Below are 20,513 nucleotides of genomic sequence, written 5' to 3' on the forward strand. Positions count from 1 at the left end.
GATTTAATTCCCTTTAAATTCCACTTTTCTTCTAATTATACACCTTAAACCTTTTGACAGTTTGAATCTTTTTTTTTAGATTATGCATTAAATTCTGCTGTTCCTTTAAGTAGACCATGTAGAAACATCCATGATGAGCTGATGTACGATATCAATTCATTCATTGGGCATGTTTCATGGCACCCATCACTGTAATGTTTTATATAACTGATGAAGCAAGAAAAGCTCAACTGTGAAGCCACAACTGAATCCACAAGGTCTGCAGGTCCATTTTATTCTCTCTGCACACTTTGGGGAGAAAATCACATCAAAGACCTGACAAGTTACCGTACAACAGTCAACACACCTTGATAGTACAACTGCTTTAGTCTCTTCATTCATAACAATAGTTAAAAGGCAGCGTCAATACAAAAAGCAGAGGATACCTACAACGCAGGCATGAAACAACCATGCAAACAGACATTCACCAAGAATCAGGGTTCCTAGACTTCATAGCCCACGACGTTATACACACAGATTATATTTGTAAATAGAAAATAGAGGTAGAAGCTGAAGACTAAACCCTACTTACACAATTGAAAGTTGTGTTGATTGTCAGTACAACCCTCTTAAACTGAGGAAAATACCTTTACTACATCATATTAGACAGAAGAGAGATGTACTCTGAACTGTATCAACAGCAACAAAAAAAGACCTGAGGGTGTATGTTTTTTTTTTTCTTCATGTGCTTCACAAGGAACGTGGGCTGATTTAGTCAGAACAGCTAGAAATAATATGAACTTTCACATTTGAGCAAAGATTCCACCAACCGCGTTGTTTGAACCGCCAGGATTTCCCTTAGATGAACTGCCAGTGAAGCAGCTCCCTGTGGCAACGTAGACTGAGGCTTAGCCTGGCTGCCATGAATAAAATATGATGCATTGTAAAGATGTTGATCAGGGGAATGGAAAATGAAACCTTGAATTCTGACACAAGTAATTATCATTCAGTGATCCCTGACAGCTTTGAACAAATGTGGTTGGGCTAATGTAAGTTTCACTTCAGGAGATCCTGACAGTTAACGTTACTGAATTGTTCTTTGTTACTCCTCCCTGCTGAACCATAAATGACAGCCAAAGCACAGAAATATTATGGAGGAGGTAGAAATACAGCATGCTCAGACTGATTGCTGCAGAGCATAAAAGAGAGCGACTTTCTCCCTCCCCGTAAAGCAGTGACCCCTGTTCACTTCATGCAATTAGTCCCTGGACTTCGAAGCTCGGGGGCTGAATAGTGTCTCCTGCGGAGAGCCTCTGGTCCCGTCTTCCTCTGCCCCGCTTGCAGCTTTGGCCCTGGAGCAATGTGTGTACACAGAGGGGTTTGAGCTGGCTGTGGCTTGAGGGCCCCACACCCTCCCTCTGGATTCTTTGGTGATGCCTTTTGCCCCAGGATGGCAGACGGTGGAATCTGCGGAGCTGAGACGGGGGTGAGGGCCAGGCAGACGTCCCCCACGCTGAGCTGGCGGCACTGCAGGCCACAGAGATGGGCCGTCCTCTCAGGGCTGCAGGAAGACCAGCCCCGGCCACGCACAAAGAAAGGGTACTCTACATATACATCGACCAACTCCTGCGGGGCGGGAACACACGCATAGGTTAGAATGGACACACACACTCACTAGGGGGTGATGTTGTGTCATTTTTAGGGAATCATCTTAAATGTTGACAGTAACACAACAAGACATGGGTGTTTGATCATTTGAAACAATGGAGTTGTTCAACCTGTTCTTTTACAGCTTCTGTAAGCTCTTTTGTGGAACTCTCTAAAATAAATGTACTTTAATCACACATGCATTGCATTTCTGTACTGAAATGTTATTCAATGTCATTCAAGAACACATTTTTTTTTTCACCCATAGCTCTGAATCTGATGCCCTTATATTGAACACAACGCGATAATTTATTCTATGATTATGAAAGTAATGACTACAGGTAGTAATAAAACAGCTGTGATGAACTGGCCTCATGCACATGGTAACAATCCGCTCGTGTGTGTTATTTAGGGCAGACACATCTACAGTGGGGAGAAGAAAAAAGAAACCTACAGCATTTTGCGACAGAAATAACAGTTGCAACAATAAGACAAAGTGTTACTGTACCTATCATATGAGCAGGTACAGAAGATCCTGGAATATAGTTTGATGAGATTTCGTAAATATTGCCATTATCGCCTCAGCATAAAGTCACACTGACTTAGAGAAGCTGCTTTATAAAAAAAAAAGAAGCTGCAACCGATGTAATGTGCAGCCAGTATTATTTTAAAGGAGACAAGAGTGCGATGCCTGGGGACTATTTTCAGCTGCAAATTATTACAGACTTGGATTGCTTGTACTTTGCTGGGCTGCAATGTCAACAAGCCTATGTCTTTAATATAATCTCGTCTCTTCATTATTAACTTCAGACGCTCTCAGCTTTAACCCCTCTGCTGCAACCATGTATTTAGCCTTCTTTACACCTATAAAAGTTCAGTGACAAGAATATGGAAAATACTATACAACGGCTCCTTGTGAGGGGTGCTGTGAATAACAACACCGCGGGGTGGTTTCCCTTCACCTGAGACTGCTGCTCGTGAAGGAGGATGAGGAGGCGGGAGACAGAGGAGGCGGAGGCTGATGGGGAGATGTTCTGCACGGTGCAGCAGCTCAGCCGCAGGTCTGGACAAGCCAGTGAGCCGAGCAGGAAGTCTTCTGTCTGCAGGTGCTCCACCCTTCGGAGCTGTCCGTCTCCGAGCTCAATTAGAGAACCTGCCACAAAGTGAGGGATCAGCCAGGGGAAGCGGTTTAGAGAGTCTGGGGAGGAAACGTGCTCAGCAGAATGAGCCGAGGGAGACCTTGGAGTTTCCTCCTTCATGGGGGTGCTTGCGTCGTCACGGGAGTTCCTCATGAAACAATGTCCAGCGGCAGAATATTTGTACGCTTTCGATGATTTGTGCAACAAATCGTGTTGTAATGTGAGATCGGCACACGGGGAGTGAGGTAGGCTCAGAAATAGATGACTTGTTTTTTCAATTCTCGGGAAAAACTCAGCTTTCCGGTCTCCTCTTCTCACATATGGAACTTTATTTCTGCCATAGCTGAGCTGCTCCGGGTTCAAGCTCCTGTCCCCGATTGTCCTGTCCCAGCTGTACCCCCCACTCACTTTATGGAACTCCTCAGACACCAGTGAGATGGGATCTAATTTGGAGGGGAATTGCAAATGGCCTGGATGTAGTGCGGCTGCGTTGGACGACTGCCTCTGGTGCTGATAGTGGTGAGAAAAGTCCCAACCAGTGTGCAGAGGACTGAAGTCCCTCCACTCTGCCCACCCGTGATGCTCTCTGAATGCAGAGAGGTCACGAGGTTTGGACCTACTTGATGAGTGGGTCTGCGTCCAGGGCTGGTACAGGGCAGGGACCCGTCTCGGTACAGGCTGAAGTGGGACCATGTGTTTTGCTTTACACTCACGAAGGCCCTTGTATGGGTATGGCACCTTGAAATTTGCGGCATCGTGTTGTTGTTGTTGCTGCTGCTGCCGTTGCACAGGTGAGCTTGGTCTTTGGTCACGTTTCTTGAGTGGGAGGCTGTCCCTGACTGGGACCACAGCCAGATTTGTTGTGAAGCTCATTGGCTGTCTTTTACTTGCACCAACACTGCATGATTTCCCGCAGAAGAAGAGGCGACGTCGTGATCACAGATTCCATTTGTATCTTGGCAAGTGTTGAAGATCCAAGGTCATCATCACAGTCTGAGCTGGAGGGGAAAAAAAACAAAACAAATATCAGTGCAGTTTACATCCTCTCAAATAAGGTGTCAAGAAAGAGAAGTTAATTGCATCCCCTGTAGGAAGTCTTCTTTTTGATGTTTTATTTTTCAGATGATTCTTGCAAGAAATGTTCTTTTTTTTTTTTTTTTTTTTTTTCCTTCTGGAAGTGCCACGTGGAAATATCCCTTTGAAATCTGAACAACTACTTCACCATCAAATTGAAACGATAGCTTACCAGCCACCGATTGCTATATTGACCGAGTTCAGTTTGCTCTCTCAACTCCTTTGTAAAAAAGTTACTATGGTAACAAAGTATTGCACAGTGTGGATGGTGGAAGGATGGATGGCGTGAGGACACGGCAAATTAAATTGATGGTAGCAGGTGTAAAGTTTGAGCGAGGTTTTTTTTTTTTAGGGGTTTAACTTCTTTCATTGATAATGTATTTAAACACAGTTTTCTTTCTATATTTGAAATGTAGAAGTGCACTGAGTGAGTCAACCGAATTGGGTTGTTAAATGTGCAATCCGCATCTGTTTTTGTTGGGTTACATGGCTTCTAAAAAACACACATTCTTACTTATATGCATGTAAAGAAGTGAGTCAGTTCACTGACGTGAGCTAAATATAACTGCCTTGTGGCCCGACACACAATACCTGCTCAAAGACACCGCAGCCATAGTCTTTACGCTGTAGGAAAGCATCTGCCGGGGACTTTTACAGCCTGTCGGTGCAAAGCTCACTTCATTATGTCATCACCACAGCTGAGCATCACTGCTCAATGGACCTCTTTCACTCTTCCTGACAGCCATGTCCCTGATAGGAGCTGTTTCTGCTACTATGTCTGAGTGCGTGTGTGGGATCAGACGAAACCTTCACGCTGACAATCCCATGTGAGCACTCAGCGTTATTCCACCACCAGGCATGACTAGATTAGTCTCTGTCAGCAAAATGCCTGTGGTGCGAATGTAAATGAATTCAAATGACATGGAAGTGTGGGCTGTGTGCTCACAGTGACCCAGACAGGTATGATTAGATGGTGTCTCAATAAGGCCCTGAGGTGCTTGCAAGCTTAATAGCCCTACGAAGGGAGCGCGGTCACTGCAGGTCACTAATCTATGGAAATGAGGCGTATGTACGGCAGAGTCCAGTGTGTTTGCTGCTGCCATGATAGTCACAATCTCTACTGAGGATGAGATGATTTGCTTCGCGGTGCCAATATTATACTTAGTGCGATAATTTTTCTATCACACTGAAACATCACAAGACCAAGTTTATTCCACAAAGAGTTCCTCAGTCATGCATGCAGAGCACTTATGTCATCGCTGTTTTGTGCGAATTCTTCAAACGCCTAAAATAAGACAAACAGTTTTTCATTTAAGACTCACCTGCATGTTTCATCCTTCACCCATCTGTGTCTGTCTGCATCCATCTTCATAGAGAGCATCCATCCATGTGAACAGCGTGAAGGGAGATGCTCAACGCACACACACACACACACACTCACTCACTCACTCACTCATACACACACACATATACACACACACACACACACACACACACACCTGTCTGGCTTGTGTCGTCCTCACAGGCTGCAGGTGAAGAAGCAAAACAGAGCAGAGGAATCCAGACAAGCTCTACAGACTGTCTATCAGACATGTACTCCTCCTTTTCTCCTCTTCTCTCTTCTCCTCCTCCTCTCTCTCTCTCTCTCTCACTCTCTTATCCCTCCTACTCGCTTTTTACATTTTACACTCCCACTCTGCTCAGTCCGTCAGTCAGTCCCGTTAACCTTTCTCAGACATATTTAATGTCTCTCCCTCTACCCTATTTTTCTTTATTCCTCTCCCTCTCTTACAGTCTCTCACATCTGAACTTGTTCACCCTGTGTTTGCTGCTGAGTAGCACTCCTCGCCTCTCTTCCATTTGTAATCAACCTCCTCTTCCTCTCTCCATATTCCACACGCTCGCTCCCTCACTCCGTGGCTCTCTGTTGTTGGGTGTATAATTAGAAATGAGACTGCTGTGCAACTCCTCAGCTGATGGTAGGCGTATGACTGCCTGATGGCTTTGGCGTTTTGCCTGGTGTAGTGAGGGCGGGAAATCGTTGCTTTTGACAAGCTTGAACTCGCTCATACAAGCATCAAAGCAAAAAGAAAGAAGCAACAATAACAAAAAAAAAAAAAAAGAAGCAGAGGACCATAATCTTGTGTTGTGATCATCTTCCTGTTGTTCAACTGCTCACTTCCTGCTTTCCTCACCTCGGTGGGCAGATACGAATTAATGTTTCGTCCTTATTGAACGAGGTGCCAAGAACAAACGACTGACTTCTCGGTGTTTTTTGACCAACACATCCAAAGGTCCTCTTTGGGTAACATTATTGGCTCGCTGCAGAAATGAAAAAAAAATACAAAACAAGGTTGTTCACATGGAGGAAACATCTTCTGCGGTTCAGCTCACAAGAACGAGGACACGGCTCAGCAACCCGGCTCTCACTGATCGATTTTGCAGGGCCTCAGCAGGTGAACCCCCAGTCCTGGGAAAGCCTACGCATCATTTAGTTTGTGGTGAAGAGGATTTCTCACTTTGAGTCATATCATGCTTCCTCTGCCCACTCTTTTTTTGTGTGTGTCTCTCTGTTTTGCCTCTCTCATTCGTAATCAGCAGCCATAACATTATGAACACCTGTCTAATATTGTGTAGGTCCTTCCTATTCCCCAAAACAACCCTGAGGCCTGGACTCCAATCATCCTCCAAAGGCTGTTTGTGATATCTGGCACAAAAAAGGTTAGCGGAATGGATCCTGCATGGGACCTTGAGTTTCCATTGAGCTTAATCCCTCACCACTCCATTGCTTATTCACAACTGTTCCCTCCATATTGGACCACTGACGAAAGGTACTGACCAATATAGAGCTGAGCTTTTGCAGATACTCTTACCCATCACAATCCGGTCCTTGCTAAACTCTTCCTTTTACTACTCATAACTCATCAACTCTGTTGCCAGCCCGCTCACCAATCCTCTGTCTGATGCCTCTGTTTCCACATGTGAGGACTTTTTACTTGTTTTTTGTTGTTGTTGTTATTAACAAAGTGATATCTGAGAGAGCATTGAGTAGCTGGAGCAGAAGCCTCATCCAGTCTGCTGCGGCCCCTCATTCTCCAGTGTTTGATCACTTTGAATCTGTCTCTCTTTCATTCCTCATCTAATCTTTTTCAGCATACGAGAACAACTAGTTGCTCTTTGGACATTTTTCACACTAAATCACTGAAAGATGTGTTTTCTTCTGTTGGAGCTTCTCTCTTGGTTTTATGTCAGTGTCTCCAGTCTTCCTTCAGTCGCCTCCAACTGATGAAAAAAGCCTCCAGCCCACTTTTTAATAAATACACCAAGACGTCAGCGCATCATTCCAGTCCTCTTCTCCCTTCACTGGCTCTTTTCTTTTAGGGTTGATTTTAAAATTTTACTCTTTTACTTACTTTTTAAACCCTGCCCCTCCTTATTTAGCAGAACTTGTGACTGTCCGGCACACTGAACGGGTGCTAAGGTCCACAAATCAGCTGCTCCTGGAAGTCCCGAGAGCCAGGTAGACATTGGGGGGGTCTGGATTTCTCAGTTGCTGCCCCCAGACTCTGGAACAAACCGGATATACCTTAACTAACTTTGGCCTTTTTAAATCCAGACTCAAAACCTATTTATTCAGACTGGCTTTTGATCCAAAGTAATATGCTGACATTTTATCATATCTTTCTTTATCTTATTTTATTTTGATTCTATTTGATTTTTCTCTTGTTGATATAGTGCATTGTATTTTTACTCTTGTTCTCTTTTAATTCTTGTCTTTCTCATTCTACTGTCTGTTTTTACTGGAAGGCACTTTGGTCAGCTTGAGTGTTGTAAAGGGCTTTATAAATAAATGTTGATTGATTGATCAACTATGGAGGGAAAATGTTAACGTGGTGCTTAATAAAAAAAATCCCCTTCCCATCATACGTAAGTCACATCACCCGTCGCTGGTCATAATGTTGTGTCTGATCAGTAGGCACACATGCATGCTCACAACTGTTTTAGCACTGCAGCCTTTGCCACAACTAACACATTTAGACAAAACCACCTCCACCGCTGACATTTACAAAGACTGCGTTTGAATTGTTAGAAATTGCAGTCACTCCCACCACTTCCCAACTGTCACATTACAGCTTGTATTTGCAGTTTCACTTGGCAACTTGGCCAAAAAAACACCAAGAGCAAGGTTCAGTAGTGAAGTTTTCCATGCTGGTGTACTTTCAGAAAATAAGCTTGTCATTGTTGTCTCTTACGCTGGTTATTCTTTTAATTTTAATTCATAAATAAATAAACATTATTTGAAGTTTTTTGAAAAACATATATCATATACATTTCTAAAATTCTAGTTTTTCGTGGGTGATCAGCAAGTCAGTTGCTTTGTGTTAAGAACTTATTTACGCATATTCTTACAGTGACTCACAACTGCGTTTTTCCTCGCATGCATGTGAAACAAGATGCACTTCAAAGGCCTCTCTCGGATGCTGATGCTGCGTTTGGGAAAAGGCTGTGATGTAATGCTGCTTTGTGAGACTCGACCAGCAAATGTTGGGAAATCAAGTGCTGCTTAGCGAACCTTGGAGCTGACAGCTGCTGTCCACTAGATGGTGTGCAGGACGCATAAATGATCACACACAGCTCCGGCTGGTCTCCTAACTGATCCGTGAGAAGATTTTCCACACCTTTTATAGTGTCAAATCGCTAATAGGTGAAAATGACATTAATTTATAATACAAAAAGTCCCTTCAAGCCTAACCCGGACTTGAACCGAGGACAAGGCCAGAGTGCTGACCACTGTTCTACTCGGCACCATAAAAAGAAACTCTATAGTTGAGAAAACTTTATTCCTGTAAATGAAATGATTATGGAAATACATTTCTGCAGTAAATATTGATCTATTTGTTATTAAAGCAGTTTGTCATTTTTCTGATTATAGATACAGAAACTTTCTCAGTTTAAAATGTTTCATGTTTTCATATGTGGAAAACATGTTTAATGCACGAGTCCCAACTGCATCTAAGTAATAGTGGAAAAATAATGCCAGTATATAAACAGACAGCAAGAGCGAGAGAGAGGGTTTAGATTTCCCACCAAAATGAGATGAAATTGGGGGGGGGGGGGGGGGGGGGGGGGGGTGACCAAAATAACAGATGCATGAGTCTGTCTCTCCTTGGTATTTTCCACTCCATTACATAAAGTCTTCCCTTCCCTTCCCTTCCCCTCTCTCTCTCTCTCTCTCTCTCTCTCTCTCTCTCTCTCTCTCTCTCTCTCTCTCTCTCTCTCTCTCTCTCTCTCTCTCTCTCTCTCTCCCCCTCAGCTCCACCCTCCTCCTGTCACTGGTCAGCTGCTCGTCTCCACAGAGCCACATTCTTGTTCTTGTCCCCGTCCAAGTGTCTTGGAGTCCACCGAGGAAAGAAGGGAAGTGAGGGAGGAGAGCAGCAGGGTGTTCAGTGTACATCCGTCCCTCCGGGAGTGAGAGGAGGTGGGAGATGCTCATCGGGTTCTCTGCTGGACTCTCCCAGGGTTGAACGTCCACCACTGACACATCCTCTGTCCTCGAGCTTCTGGCAGCTTTCCAGCAACATGAACTCCTCATCAGCAAACCTCCACAGCAAACGCCAGTCCTGTAAGTGCCTCTTTGTTTTTAACTTTACGTTTGCTCAGTTTAGACAGTTGTTAGCATCAGATATTGAGGAAGATAATGATGAGAGGGACACACACATTTGTGGGAAGCTTGTTGTCCCACTTTTTGTCCCTCTGTGGTGTGGAGCTATAGCTGAGGAAGCCGTAACCTGTCACACCACTTGCCCATGTAATTATCTGCCTACATCACATTGTAACTTGACAGAAATCATACATTTTAATGTTAAGTTTTCAAGTCCAAACAGTGATGAAGTAGTGGACAAAAAGCCAAAAATGTGCACTTTTCTGAAAATGTCTTAGGTTTGTGTTCTTTCAGTTCACAACTTAATCACTGTACAATGTAAACGTATGTGTGCGGTGTTTGTAACGTGGAAGTAGCTGGTGTGACGATGTGTTAAAGCTGCTGTTGTGTTGACGTTGCCTGAAGTGGCTGGTCTGAGTGCTGTGGCGGCCAAAACTCAGACAGGAATGTTGAATCATCACCCTGAGTAATGTTCACTAATACCAAATGAATGGGTCACTCTCTTTGCATGGGTACAGGGATGCATTCCCACACAAAGGCACGCACACACACACACACACACACACACACACACACACACACACACACACACACACACACACACACACACACACACACACACACACACACACACACACACACACTCTTACACACACGTTACACATCCTGAGGCAGCCTTGGATTGGGGCCACTGCGCAGCTCAAGACAAAGATCTGTTATTTCTAATGGGATTGAGCTTGCAGATCTCATCAGGGCGACTCGCTGCAATGGGCTCTGCGACATGTCTCACTGACATCTACCCAGATAGGACCTGGAATCAAATTAGTCCCAGCGAGATCAGTGATTTCGCGAGGCTAAAAAGGATCAGGGCTGGGACTCCAGAGAAGATGTGTCCCATCTGTTGCTCTGTGCCGGCCTGCGTGGTGTGCTCTGTCACTTTTTGATCGTTGTGAGAATGTGCCAGAGCGATTGAATGCAGTGCAGGGCTGGCCAGCTGTTGAGAGAAGAGAGACAGTTTCGGTCCACAGTGTTGTCTTAGCTTGATCCCTGTGGGTATGACCCACATATGACTGAGGAAGTATAAATGCTGCTTTATGCTCAAATTGGAGCAGTGAAAATGTGATAGTTCAACACATGCTAAAGGATTTACAGTGTATCTGAATACGCTTCTCTGAGCTGGAGTGACAACAAACTCAACAAAGTGTCTGTCCTGCTTAAGGTATTTTTCCATAAATCTCTTCTGATAATAGAGAAGCGCTGTAGGGACAGTAAATCAAGTTTGAATCATGGTATTTTATGTAATTCACACTCAGCTATGCAACAATCCGACAATCAATATCAATTGCAGTCGTTCACACACAGTCATGCCGACATCAAATCATTTTGTAGTAACTTGTAATTTTACAGCATCGAATGGCAATCAGCATGTTTGTCATGAACCCAATCTCAGATTAAAGAGTTGTAAAGTTTATTATCACTCTCATTCCCAGCCTCAAGCATAAAGAGACTAAATTCCTTTGCATGTGATTAAACTCAGTGATAAACAGCCATGTCTGGAAGGTTGGTTGTGGTTTCCATCAGATCAGAGATCGGCACGGTATCCCCAGAGCTCACCAGCTCTCCTCGTTAGTAAATCCATCCACTCGCTCCTCAGCTAAATCCTTGTGGAGTAAAGCAAATACCACCAGCGCTCACAGCACTGCAGGGGGAACAAAACAACAGAGGTTTATTGCTTGAGTTCCCCTTTTGAAAGGAGTTTACATGAACACAAATGTACGTGGTTGGTCAATTATGAACAACAAAGACAGAGTTCAATAGTTTTGCAGTAATCTCGAGATGCCAGTTTGAATAAGTCAACTTGAGATTGAGATACTTTAAATACAGGGGAAAAGGCGAGTCGATGTTTGAGTTTTACTCATCAGGCAGACAAATCTGAGGTAGTGTGTCGTTGTGGTGAGAGGGTGAGACTCCAGGCACAATTTTATGTCCTTACAACAGTTACCCCAAATCGATTGCTGTTAAAATGGACTGATACCACCTGAATCTCAAACTAACTAATATACTAATATATAAGCTTCATATGATTGTGGCCCAAAACAGGGCAGATATTTCTTATTAACTCAATTTAGAGTTATACCTCAGATGTTCATATTTGATGGCTTTATGGATTTCAACCTTTGCTTTCACACTATAACCCAGTGAAGCTCAAAAGAGGTGAGAAATAATGTCGTTATAAAAACACCTCTATGTCCCACAGGTCATGGTAAGAATAATGAATCCTTCATAGCTTGCAGAAACCAGGTCTTGCTAAATAAATACAAACGTCTCAGACCCTGTGTTTGCTTTAAACCTCCATCACAAATATACTGTAAGTAGAAAATATGTTTATAGAAGGAGCAGAAAGCAGTTTGGATGTTGAGATGAGATCTGTCCACATGTGACCCTTTAACAAGAAAAGGACATTTTTGTCTCACGTATACAAAACAACTCACAATATAATTTGACATATTTGGGTGTAATTTCTCAATTTATTCACAAGTGTTTGCTAAAACATAATGAGGGATTTGTCAAACATCAGTATGGTGGCAGTGAATTCCCATGAAACAGGAACAGACTCATTCATGTCTCCTACTTGAGTGTGAAGCAATGCTTGAGTTACTGCTTATATTCACCAGTGCATGAAAAAACAGTTACACCCGGGCTTTGTCATCTGTTCACGTCTATTGTGTTGATCAAAACACATGACAGCCTGCTGGGGGGGGGGGGTGTTCATGGAGGGCAGTGGGACAGAACACTGACCTACAAAAAGTGCTTTTGTTATTCTGAGTGAAATTCAGCCAAGAGGAAAGGTAGGAAAGAGTTAACACTGATGTCGTTGCCGGCCTGAGCGAGACAGTGCTACGTGCCAGCAGAAATAAATACACACATACTGTACATGCCATGAAATACAATTCAAACAGAGGACCAAACACACATCAACAGCTGTCATGAATAATTCAACGACCTTGCAACAGGAGCCCAGTAAATGTCAGCTATGGGAGCTTGACATAAAACACAGAGAGGACCCAAAAATAACAGTAAGAAAAACAAAGTGCATGGCGTCCAGAGACATAACTCTTTGTTTTACCAGCATGAGCGCCTATCAGTTTCACCCCAGTTCAAAGCTATTTCTCTCATTTTAAATGATTTACAGAAAGATGCTTTCAAATTGGAGCATATAAAACTAGAGGAGGTACCTAGAGTAAGATGCTCCCTGTGTGATGTGGTGACTGTTAGTTATAAACTATACTTCCTAGTGGCATCTTTACTTCCAGTCTTACAGAGGTATAAAGTGTCTCCCACAACAGCCAGACTGTAGATACACAATTCATCATGACCACTGAGATGCTATTTTTTACCGCAGCTACACCGATCCACTAATGACCAGCTGCAGACTGGTAACAGCCTGTTGTCACTGATAAGGTCAACATTGTGCTAAAAGCGACAGAAGACACAGTAAAAATAACGCCTAATGAGCCCATTCAGGTTTATACCCGATTATAACACACTAACTTACTTTGTTAGTGTGTTTTAATGTTTGCACAGGAGCCTGGTTGAATAAAATCCAATCATAAGGGGTCGGACACAAAAATAAATGCAGTTGACAACCAGCAATTTAAGTCACCATTGAACTTAACTTATGGGACTACGGCTGAATAGTCACACAGGGAAAGAGAAAACATGCAAATGCAAAATAAAAGAAACCCTACTCTGGATTCAAACGTTGGTCTTCTTGCTCATCAGTGTATCTCTCTGCTTCCTCTGCAAACGTCCATTCTTCCTTAGTCCAAGTGGTGTTGCAAAGAAGCCTCGATATCTTTGCGACCTGTTCAGCTGCTCCTTTAAAGGTGCTTTCACTGAGGCCATATTTAGCTTGATCTAGTTGAATTTTTGATCTTATTCTGTTGTGCAGCTATGCCAATGTGAAAGCAAAACTGCATTCTGGGCCACACTGAAGCACCCGCTGCAATCAAATGCTGCTGCACGCTGAATGAGGTGTGAAAGCAAATACAGTAGACGATGGGGCAAATGCCACAAGTTGGAGCTGAGGAGGCATAGTCCGATGAGCAATGCTGATGAATATGAGTGCCTCATAGAAGCAGGCTTGAGTTCCACCATAGAACAATGTCCCATACAGTCAAACAAAATGCTGAATTCTGTAACGTTAGACTCATGGTTTGGTCTGGAGTCTGTGTGAAACCAGTCGACTCAGTTTTGGTTTACAATCTGCGCTCGCTGGTGTGAAAGCAGCTCAAGTCTCTTCCAAAATGAGCTCATCACTCTTCTATGAGGAGTGAAACCCACCACCCTTCGGGGGGGAAAAAACAACCTCCTGCTGGCCACTTGATCGCATTGTCTTGGTCATGAGGAGAGCTTTTCCAGTGCGTGCTGCAGGCAATCATGGGAGTGAAGCCGAAATGGACAATATCATCTGCAAAAAGCATATGCACCAGGATTCAGCTGCCACACATGATGTCCTCCTGATCTCAGCCACCACACCCTGTCCATGAAAACATTAAACCTTAGCGGAGAGAATGCTCAGCACCCTGAGTCTGATGTAATAGAGTACATGGATATGTGTACATCACCAGGGGCAAGATGCTTCAAAAGGGTCTGTCAACACTAATCCTCAGCATGTAACATAAACCAATGTGTAACCTCACTCCCGGAGAGTTTAGTCAACTGTCTATTTATGTTTTTTTGTTAAGAAGAATCTTCTTTAGGCTCAGGATAGACTTTTACACGGCAAACAAGCAAGAATCAGGATGTAAGGATTTTGTTTCTTGGCAGTGTACAATTCAAAATAAATGATGGGATAGCTGAGGCAGTTTACTCCACCACCACGGTCATTTAAACAGGGATGACTTCATCCATTTGTATAAGAAAACCACTTCCCAGAAAAAAACAAAGCTGAGGCAGAATGAAACCAGGAGTAGTGCAACCAGCTCTATAATCAAAGCAGGGGAGGAAACCATGGTTTCCATTGGGATGCTGTTTAACTACTGCAAACCGAGGAATTTCATCCCATGACAACCATAAACAACTGGATCATCTGGCAAAGCTTTTTCCTTTGCGCTATGCTTCTCTGACCTTCTCTCTCTCTGTCGCAAGGGAGCTGCTTGTGAGCTCACATTTTCATTTAACACAGTGATGGGCTAATGGCAGCCTGTGGGCGACACTGAGCTCTCCTGTCCTTTCGTTTCACCCCCCAGATCAATGTGATGCTTCTTATATCAGTGCAGTTGGTGCTTCTAAACTGGTATTTGAAAGGCCTGTCCTTGAGAAACAGGATTAAGAAAAGAGCCACATAATATACAGATGCCAAATTGCTAGCTATGGTGGGAAGTAGTACAACTGAACACAGTCGAGGGTAGAGTTGACCATGGCCATTATCTTGCTAAATGTCACTATGAAACAGTTTCATAGGAAATATAACAACACGGAGGTTACCCACATTATTCATTAAACAGTTTGATGTGTGAATTTTTTTTTTTTTGTGTCCTTTTAAAATTTAATTCAGTTCAATTTTGTCCTCACATTTAATCTCTTAATGATTTCCTGTCTTTGGCATCATGTCTGAGAAGGGCAGGCCAGTCCCCGTCCCTGAAAACATCCCTGCTTTTGTCTGCTTCTGAATGGGCTCTTTCTTCTGCTTCAGTCTGAGCGGGGGCTCTGGGTTTGTCTTTATGTGGGGTGGTGGCGGTTTGGGGGGGGTTTCTGTCTGTTCTAGTCATTCTGCATGTCCAGCTGATCTATGACCTTTTCTTTCCCAAGTCCTGGAGCATGCACAGGAAGGAGGGCAAGGGACACAGGGAAGATAGAGTGGGACACGAAAGAAGAGGTGGAGTGAAAATGTGATGGTAGAGGAAAAGGGAAATGGATTAAAAGTGGTAGAAAAGAAAACACATCTGCCAGCAGGTTGTTCTGGCCTCCGTCATCTCACCTCCCCCTCCCCCTCCCCAGGAGCAGGTCCCTCAGGGGTTTTTGCGGTATGAAACTGAAGACTTTGTTTTGTTGGAAGTCCGTAGCGGATCGGGCCCGTGACCTCATCGGTGGTGGACACAGCAGCCACGTTTTTTTCTTATACTGCAGATTTTCCCATGTGACTCGTCGTGCTAATCAGAGGTCACGGGGGTCGTCTGCGGCTCAGGGAACCTGTATTGACTAAGGCGATTCAATGGAAACAAGAACTGTGTAGCGAGGGGGGGGGGGGAAATCAATGCGAGGATATACATCTGTAGCTAACCTTTAGCTCTCCATGGGCCTCGGCTTCAAAGTAGAAGCAATCAATGCAGTAATCAATCATTATTCACCTGAGCGTGAAAACCCTCAAGGAGATAATAATGCACGAGGAAATTTGTCTGTGGGAACCATCATTATCTTTGAGCACAAACATTCTCAGAACAACTATTTGTTCGACATGTAAAAAAAATACAAAAAATAATGATAGCCATTCACGGCTCATGTTTTGTCTCGCATAATATCTTTAAATCATCACGCTGAACAAGTGGCTCTGTTCATCTAAGTAAACAAACCAGCGGCTCCTGGTTGTGACTGGCATCTTGCCCCGTCAGCACTGCTCCCTTCTCTTCACTCGCGCTTCCTTGAGGCTCTGAAGATGATAGTGTTTGTGATTGTGTAACAGTACGATGACAAAAGAGACCATCCCAACCCGGCAAAACCTCCCCCCCATCCACACTGAGGCAGAAATGTTGGGAAAACCGAAAAATGCAAACGAGAGAATATGTATTAGTCTCCTCTGTGTATGAGTGTTTTCTGTAATTGAAAAAACAACCCTTGAAGCAGGTGCACTGACAACACCATCATACTCTCAGGATGCACGATTGTGATCGCTAACGTCCCCTCATGCAGTGAAGCGATTGCTGTTTTCTGTCTCTTCTGAAGCGGTGATAGAAAAACGGTTCAAAGTGGAAGACTGGAAGACGGCTTTACACATCAAAGTACTGCTCCTTGTGAGAAAACGATGAGCCGTAAAAAGTGTTTTGAGGCTCCAGAGTGAACTGCAGAATATCTAGTTAAAAAGCTTCTTTCACAGCAGATGTGTCGGTCAGCGGGAATTCAGGTGTCACAAGTCCAAGACTGTTGGATGTACATCACATAACCAACACACGTGTAACAAACATTAGACTAATTAATACATTTCAAGGAGCAGTTCCCTTCAATTATCAACTCATTGGATTTTGGAGGAAAAGGAGGAAACAAGGATTCAAATATTTGATAAAAACGAAAGTTGAAAAGTAAAGATTAAAGAAGAAGACATCAGCAGTATTGACCCGTCATCAGGGTCTTCATGCAGTGTTTGATGAGATTCAATTCCTCTCAAGAGACTCCAGAACACAGGTGCAAGTGGGAAAAATCAAACGTGAAGAAAAATAGGTACAAAGTGATGTTTTTTTCTCTCAGATCGCTTAGAGATTTCCATGGTCTCTTTCCCTTACATGTATTATGATTTTATGTATACCCACGTAGTATACAGCACCTGTAGTTGCTGTCAGCAGGACCCTGAGGTCTGGCGTCCTAGTGTCCTCTCTGAAGCCGTCCTCCAGCAGAGACCCTGGAGGCAGCCTGTCAAACAGGGAAGAGCCGAGGCACATTGACAGGCTGGAGTCGTACTTCCATCGCTGACATGTGCCTGGGCACGGCTGCGCTGATGCTGCAGTCCACAGAAGATGACCTGTTGCTGCATTTATGCCAACTCTGCAGTTTTGGGACTCACTGCATTAGCAGATTAAGCAGCAATTATCAAGGTTTCATGGTGCAATATAACAAGAGCTTGTAGCAAAGACTGTTTCTTCCTCTCACCAGCAACAGCAGATACTTTCAGTATTCTTTTCTTTTCCTGGTATTCCTTGTTAACTTCCTGAGTCGATTGTCTTCCCCTGTTGTCCATCACTCTCTGGTGTATTTATAGAGCGGCTGTGATTGCTGCTCTCAGCTGAGACGATCCCATTATTCCCAGTTTAGACGTGAGGCCTCATCCAATTAGCTCAATCCCTGTCTGTAGGTTGTAAAAGCTTTTGAAAATCCAGACGCAGTTTTAATACCCGTGTATCACGGACTCCTAGTAGATGGAAGTTCAGTGTGTGTGTGATGATTGATACATAAGGCTGAGTCAACTGAATATTTCCACCTCCTCGTCACTATATTTATATATTTGGTTTTCTTTGTGGTGTTTCTCTCAATGAATCTCAAATGTGAAGCGTTGTCTCATGTACAGTCAGGCTCTGATATTTACAGTATTTACGGCTTCCAGCATTGCCCCTCTCTTCACTTCAAATGCTGTCACACTATAACTCAAATCACCCCTCAGTTTGTCACATTGGTATTGCTCTCAGCCTTATTACAGTGAAGCTGTTGAGGAGAGAAATGAGATTATGTGTGTAAAGAAAGAGAACTGACGGCTTTCTTTTGCAAAGCTGTCAGTAAATCCTCACGGACTGAATGAGTCTATAATTTACCAGAAGAATCTATGTCCTCGTAGGGAAAAAAAACTGCATTAAACTGTCAAACATGAGCCTTATTTGGCTTTATTTCCAGGTGGAGTGACAATACACACCATGTTCAGCTGCCTGTATATTTCACTTGTAGCTCAAGGTCTCCCTCTTCTGGCTTCTGCATTTTTTACCTCTCATATCTCAGGATGCAGTACCACATGATGTCTGACTTGTATTGCTCAATTCACAGTCTGATGTCCCTGGTTTCCAAACTTCAGCTGTGATGTTTACGTCCGTCAGTCTGTCAGGCTCTCTTTAGTCTTGTCCCTTCTTTGTGATTGGCAGCGGAGACCGAGCGAGGCCAGAGGCTGCCAGATGTGGATGCAGCACAGCAGCTGAAGCTCAGAGAGAGGCAGCGTTTCTTTGAAGAAGTCTTCCAGCATGACGTGGACGTCTACCTGTCCTCAGCGCACCTTTGCATCAGGGACTACAAGAGACGTGAGTTGAAGTGGGAGGATTTCACATGAGCAGTCGTGGACAGATGCACAGACTGCCACTCTGTGTTTCTCTTCTTCCAGCTCCCATCGGCAGCGTCTCATCTATGGAGGTGAATGTGGACCTTCTGGATCAGATGGAGCTGATAGACATTTCTGACCAAGAAAGTTTGGATGTTTTCTTCAGCTCTGTGGGGGAAGAAGGTGAGTTGACCTCCCCACACTCAGGTATGAACATTTGAGATAATAAAGTAATCAAAAGTGAAATAAATAAAACCTCCCATACAGCACAAGTCATTTATGAAATGTTACTTTCCCCCCCAATTTTGCAGAACAAGTAAACAACAACAACAATGAGGAAACAATCAGTAATGGACTCTTTCGACATGTTCTTGAGAGTCTTGATGCCAAGTCCCGCACCTCGTCCACATCTTCAAATTCCTCCACCGACAGCCAGACTGTCAACGTCAACGGTGTCGACACCCCGGTGATGGAATCAGAAGAGGAAGAAACACACACCAACACGATAAAAAGAAGGGCCACAGGTCCAGAGGCAGACAAGATGAAAAGTCAGAATCCATCTTCATCGTCATGGGATCCATCTGCTCCCCAGTAGATCTTTACCTGCAGCTCGCTGGTGAAGCAGCTCAGCCGGCGGCAAACACTGAACTGTGGGATGACAAATATCATAACAAGACTGTCTTCCATAAACTCCAGTTTTCTCTGTACTTTCAACCTCTCCCACTGATTTATGAATCGTACAGTGCATTTTGTTGTGTTTGATGGAGGCCATGAACTGTAAATATGGAGATTTCTTGTTTTTTCTCCATTCCTGGTGTAGCAATGGACAAAACTTCTTCCTGTGTTTTTAACCACATTGGACTTGTGCTTGGTAGATGGAGGATTTTGTACTGTATTAACACAGCAGTAAATCAATACCCTAAACTAGAACAATGAAATGTATTATAGCTTGGGTTGAGATGTCTGATTATTAAACTCTCTGTTTTTGAAAACAAGCTTTTGCTTCCAATGCAAATACTCAGTTCACGATCACCAGTTTTTCCTTAAAGAGGAGTGAAAAATGTTGAAATGTCTTCAGATAAAATCATAATGCACTTTCTGGTTGATTGAATGGAAAAAGGTTTAGATGATTGTAAGATAAACGTCACTTTCTTCAAGGTAACATCAGAGGCTTGAAGAAGCTACAACCTGAATACAACAGAAAACAAACATGAAAGAACTAAAATAAACACAGTTTAAAATTTACAAACATAAAACTAAACAGTGTAAAGTTAGGAGTAATAACCTGTCAGTTAGTTTGCTATTGTTTGGATCTTGCATGAAATGTAAATAGAAACAAAATTCTTCATTTATGCTTCTGATAGTTTATGGAAAGATAGAGAAAATAGACATTTTACTCAAAGAGTGAGAGCAAAACATCTCATAGTAGGTGTGGAAATTGCACAAAAAGGTGCAAATAATAAAACTGCTGAAGGAGCCTTTACAAGCAATGCAGGTGAGACAACAGGTCAGTAACACATACGGAAATTAAAACAGCATTTTAGAGATTCAGAGTCTCTCAGAATGAAAAGGAGTTGAGGTTTGTGGTCAATGATGCTTTATTTAAACACATAAGGAGCCAATATTATTCAATAATAACACGTGGTCTTACATTGGACATCTTATTTGTTGTTTATGTTGAGTTGTTAATGAAATATGGGATCATGGGAACTGAAAATCAGTGTTATGGCTTTGCATTTTTCACAGAGACTTTTTTGGGCATCAAATGTGTAAAACTATGTTCGTAAAGGTCAAACCTGTGCTTGTATCGTTCATTTAAAAATAAACCTCACACGTATGCGTTGAAGCATATTGCTTCATTTCAAAGTTGGTTTATGAGAAGCACTGGAACCTGTGATTATTGTGGCGGCGCAGGCTGAGAGGGTGGGGAAAGCCGGAGGCAGGGTCTCACAGTCAGTCTCACAGTGAGCTGAGCCTTCATGGACAAGAATCATGCTGGGGT

The 20,513-nt window shown here is 43.4% G+C and overlaps 1 protein-coding gene across 2 annotated transcripts; it reads left to right on the forward strand.

Moving 5' to 3' along the window:
* Positions 1–9,222: 9,222 nt before the first annotated feature.
* On the forward strand, positions 9,223–20,239 carry LOC308129376 (dysbindin). Of its 2 annotated transcripts, none has more exons than XM_080495316.1 (4): positions 9,223–9,462; positions 18,342–18,494; positions 18,575–18,718; positions 18,823–20,239. In XM_080495316.1, exons 1-4 carry the CDS (start codon positions 9,420–9,422, stop codon positions 19,104–19,106), a joined length of 624 nt encoding a protein of 207 aa, XP_080351442.1. In that variant the 5' UTR covers positions 9,223–9,419; the 3' UTR covers positions 19,107–20,239. The 2 variants fall into 2 exon arrangements, with proteins under 2 accessions (XP_080351442.1, XP_080351443.1); XM_080495317.1 differs by having other exon boundaries at positions 18,575–18,694.
* The last annotated feature ends 274 nt before the right edge of the window (positions 20,240–20,513 follow it).

Source organism: Blennius ocellaris (genome assembly GCF_963422515.1).
Source record: "Blennius ocellaris genome assembly, chromosome: 4".
Classification (NCBI taxonomy): Eukaryota; Metazoa; Chordata; class Actinopteri; order Blenniiformes; family Blenniidae; genus Blennius; species Blennius ocellaris.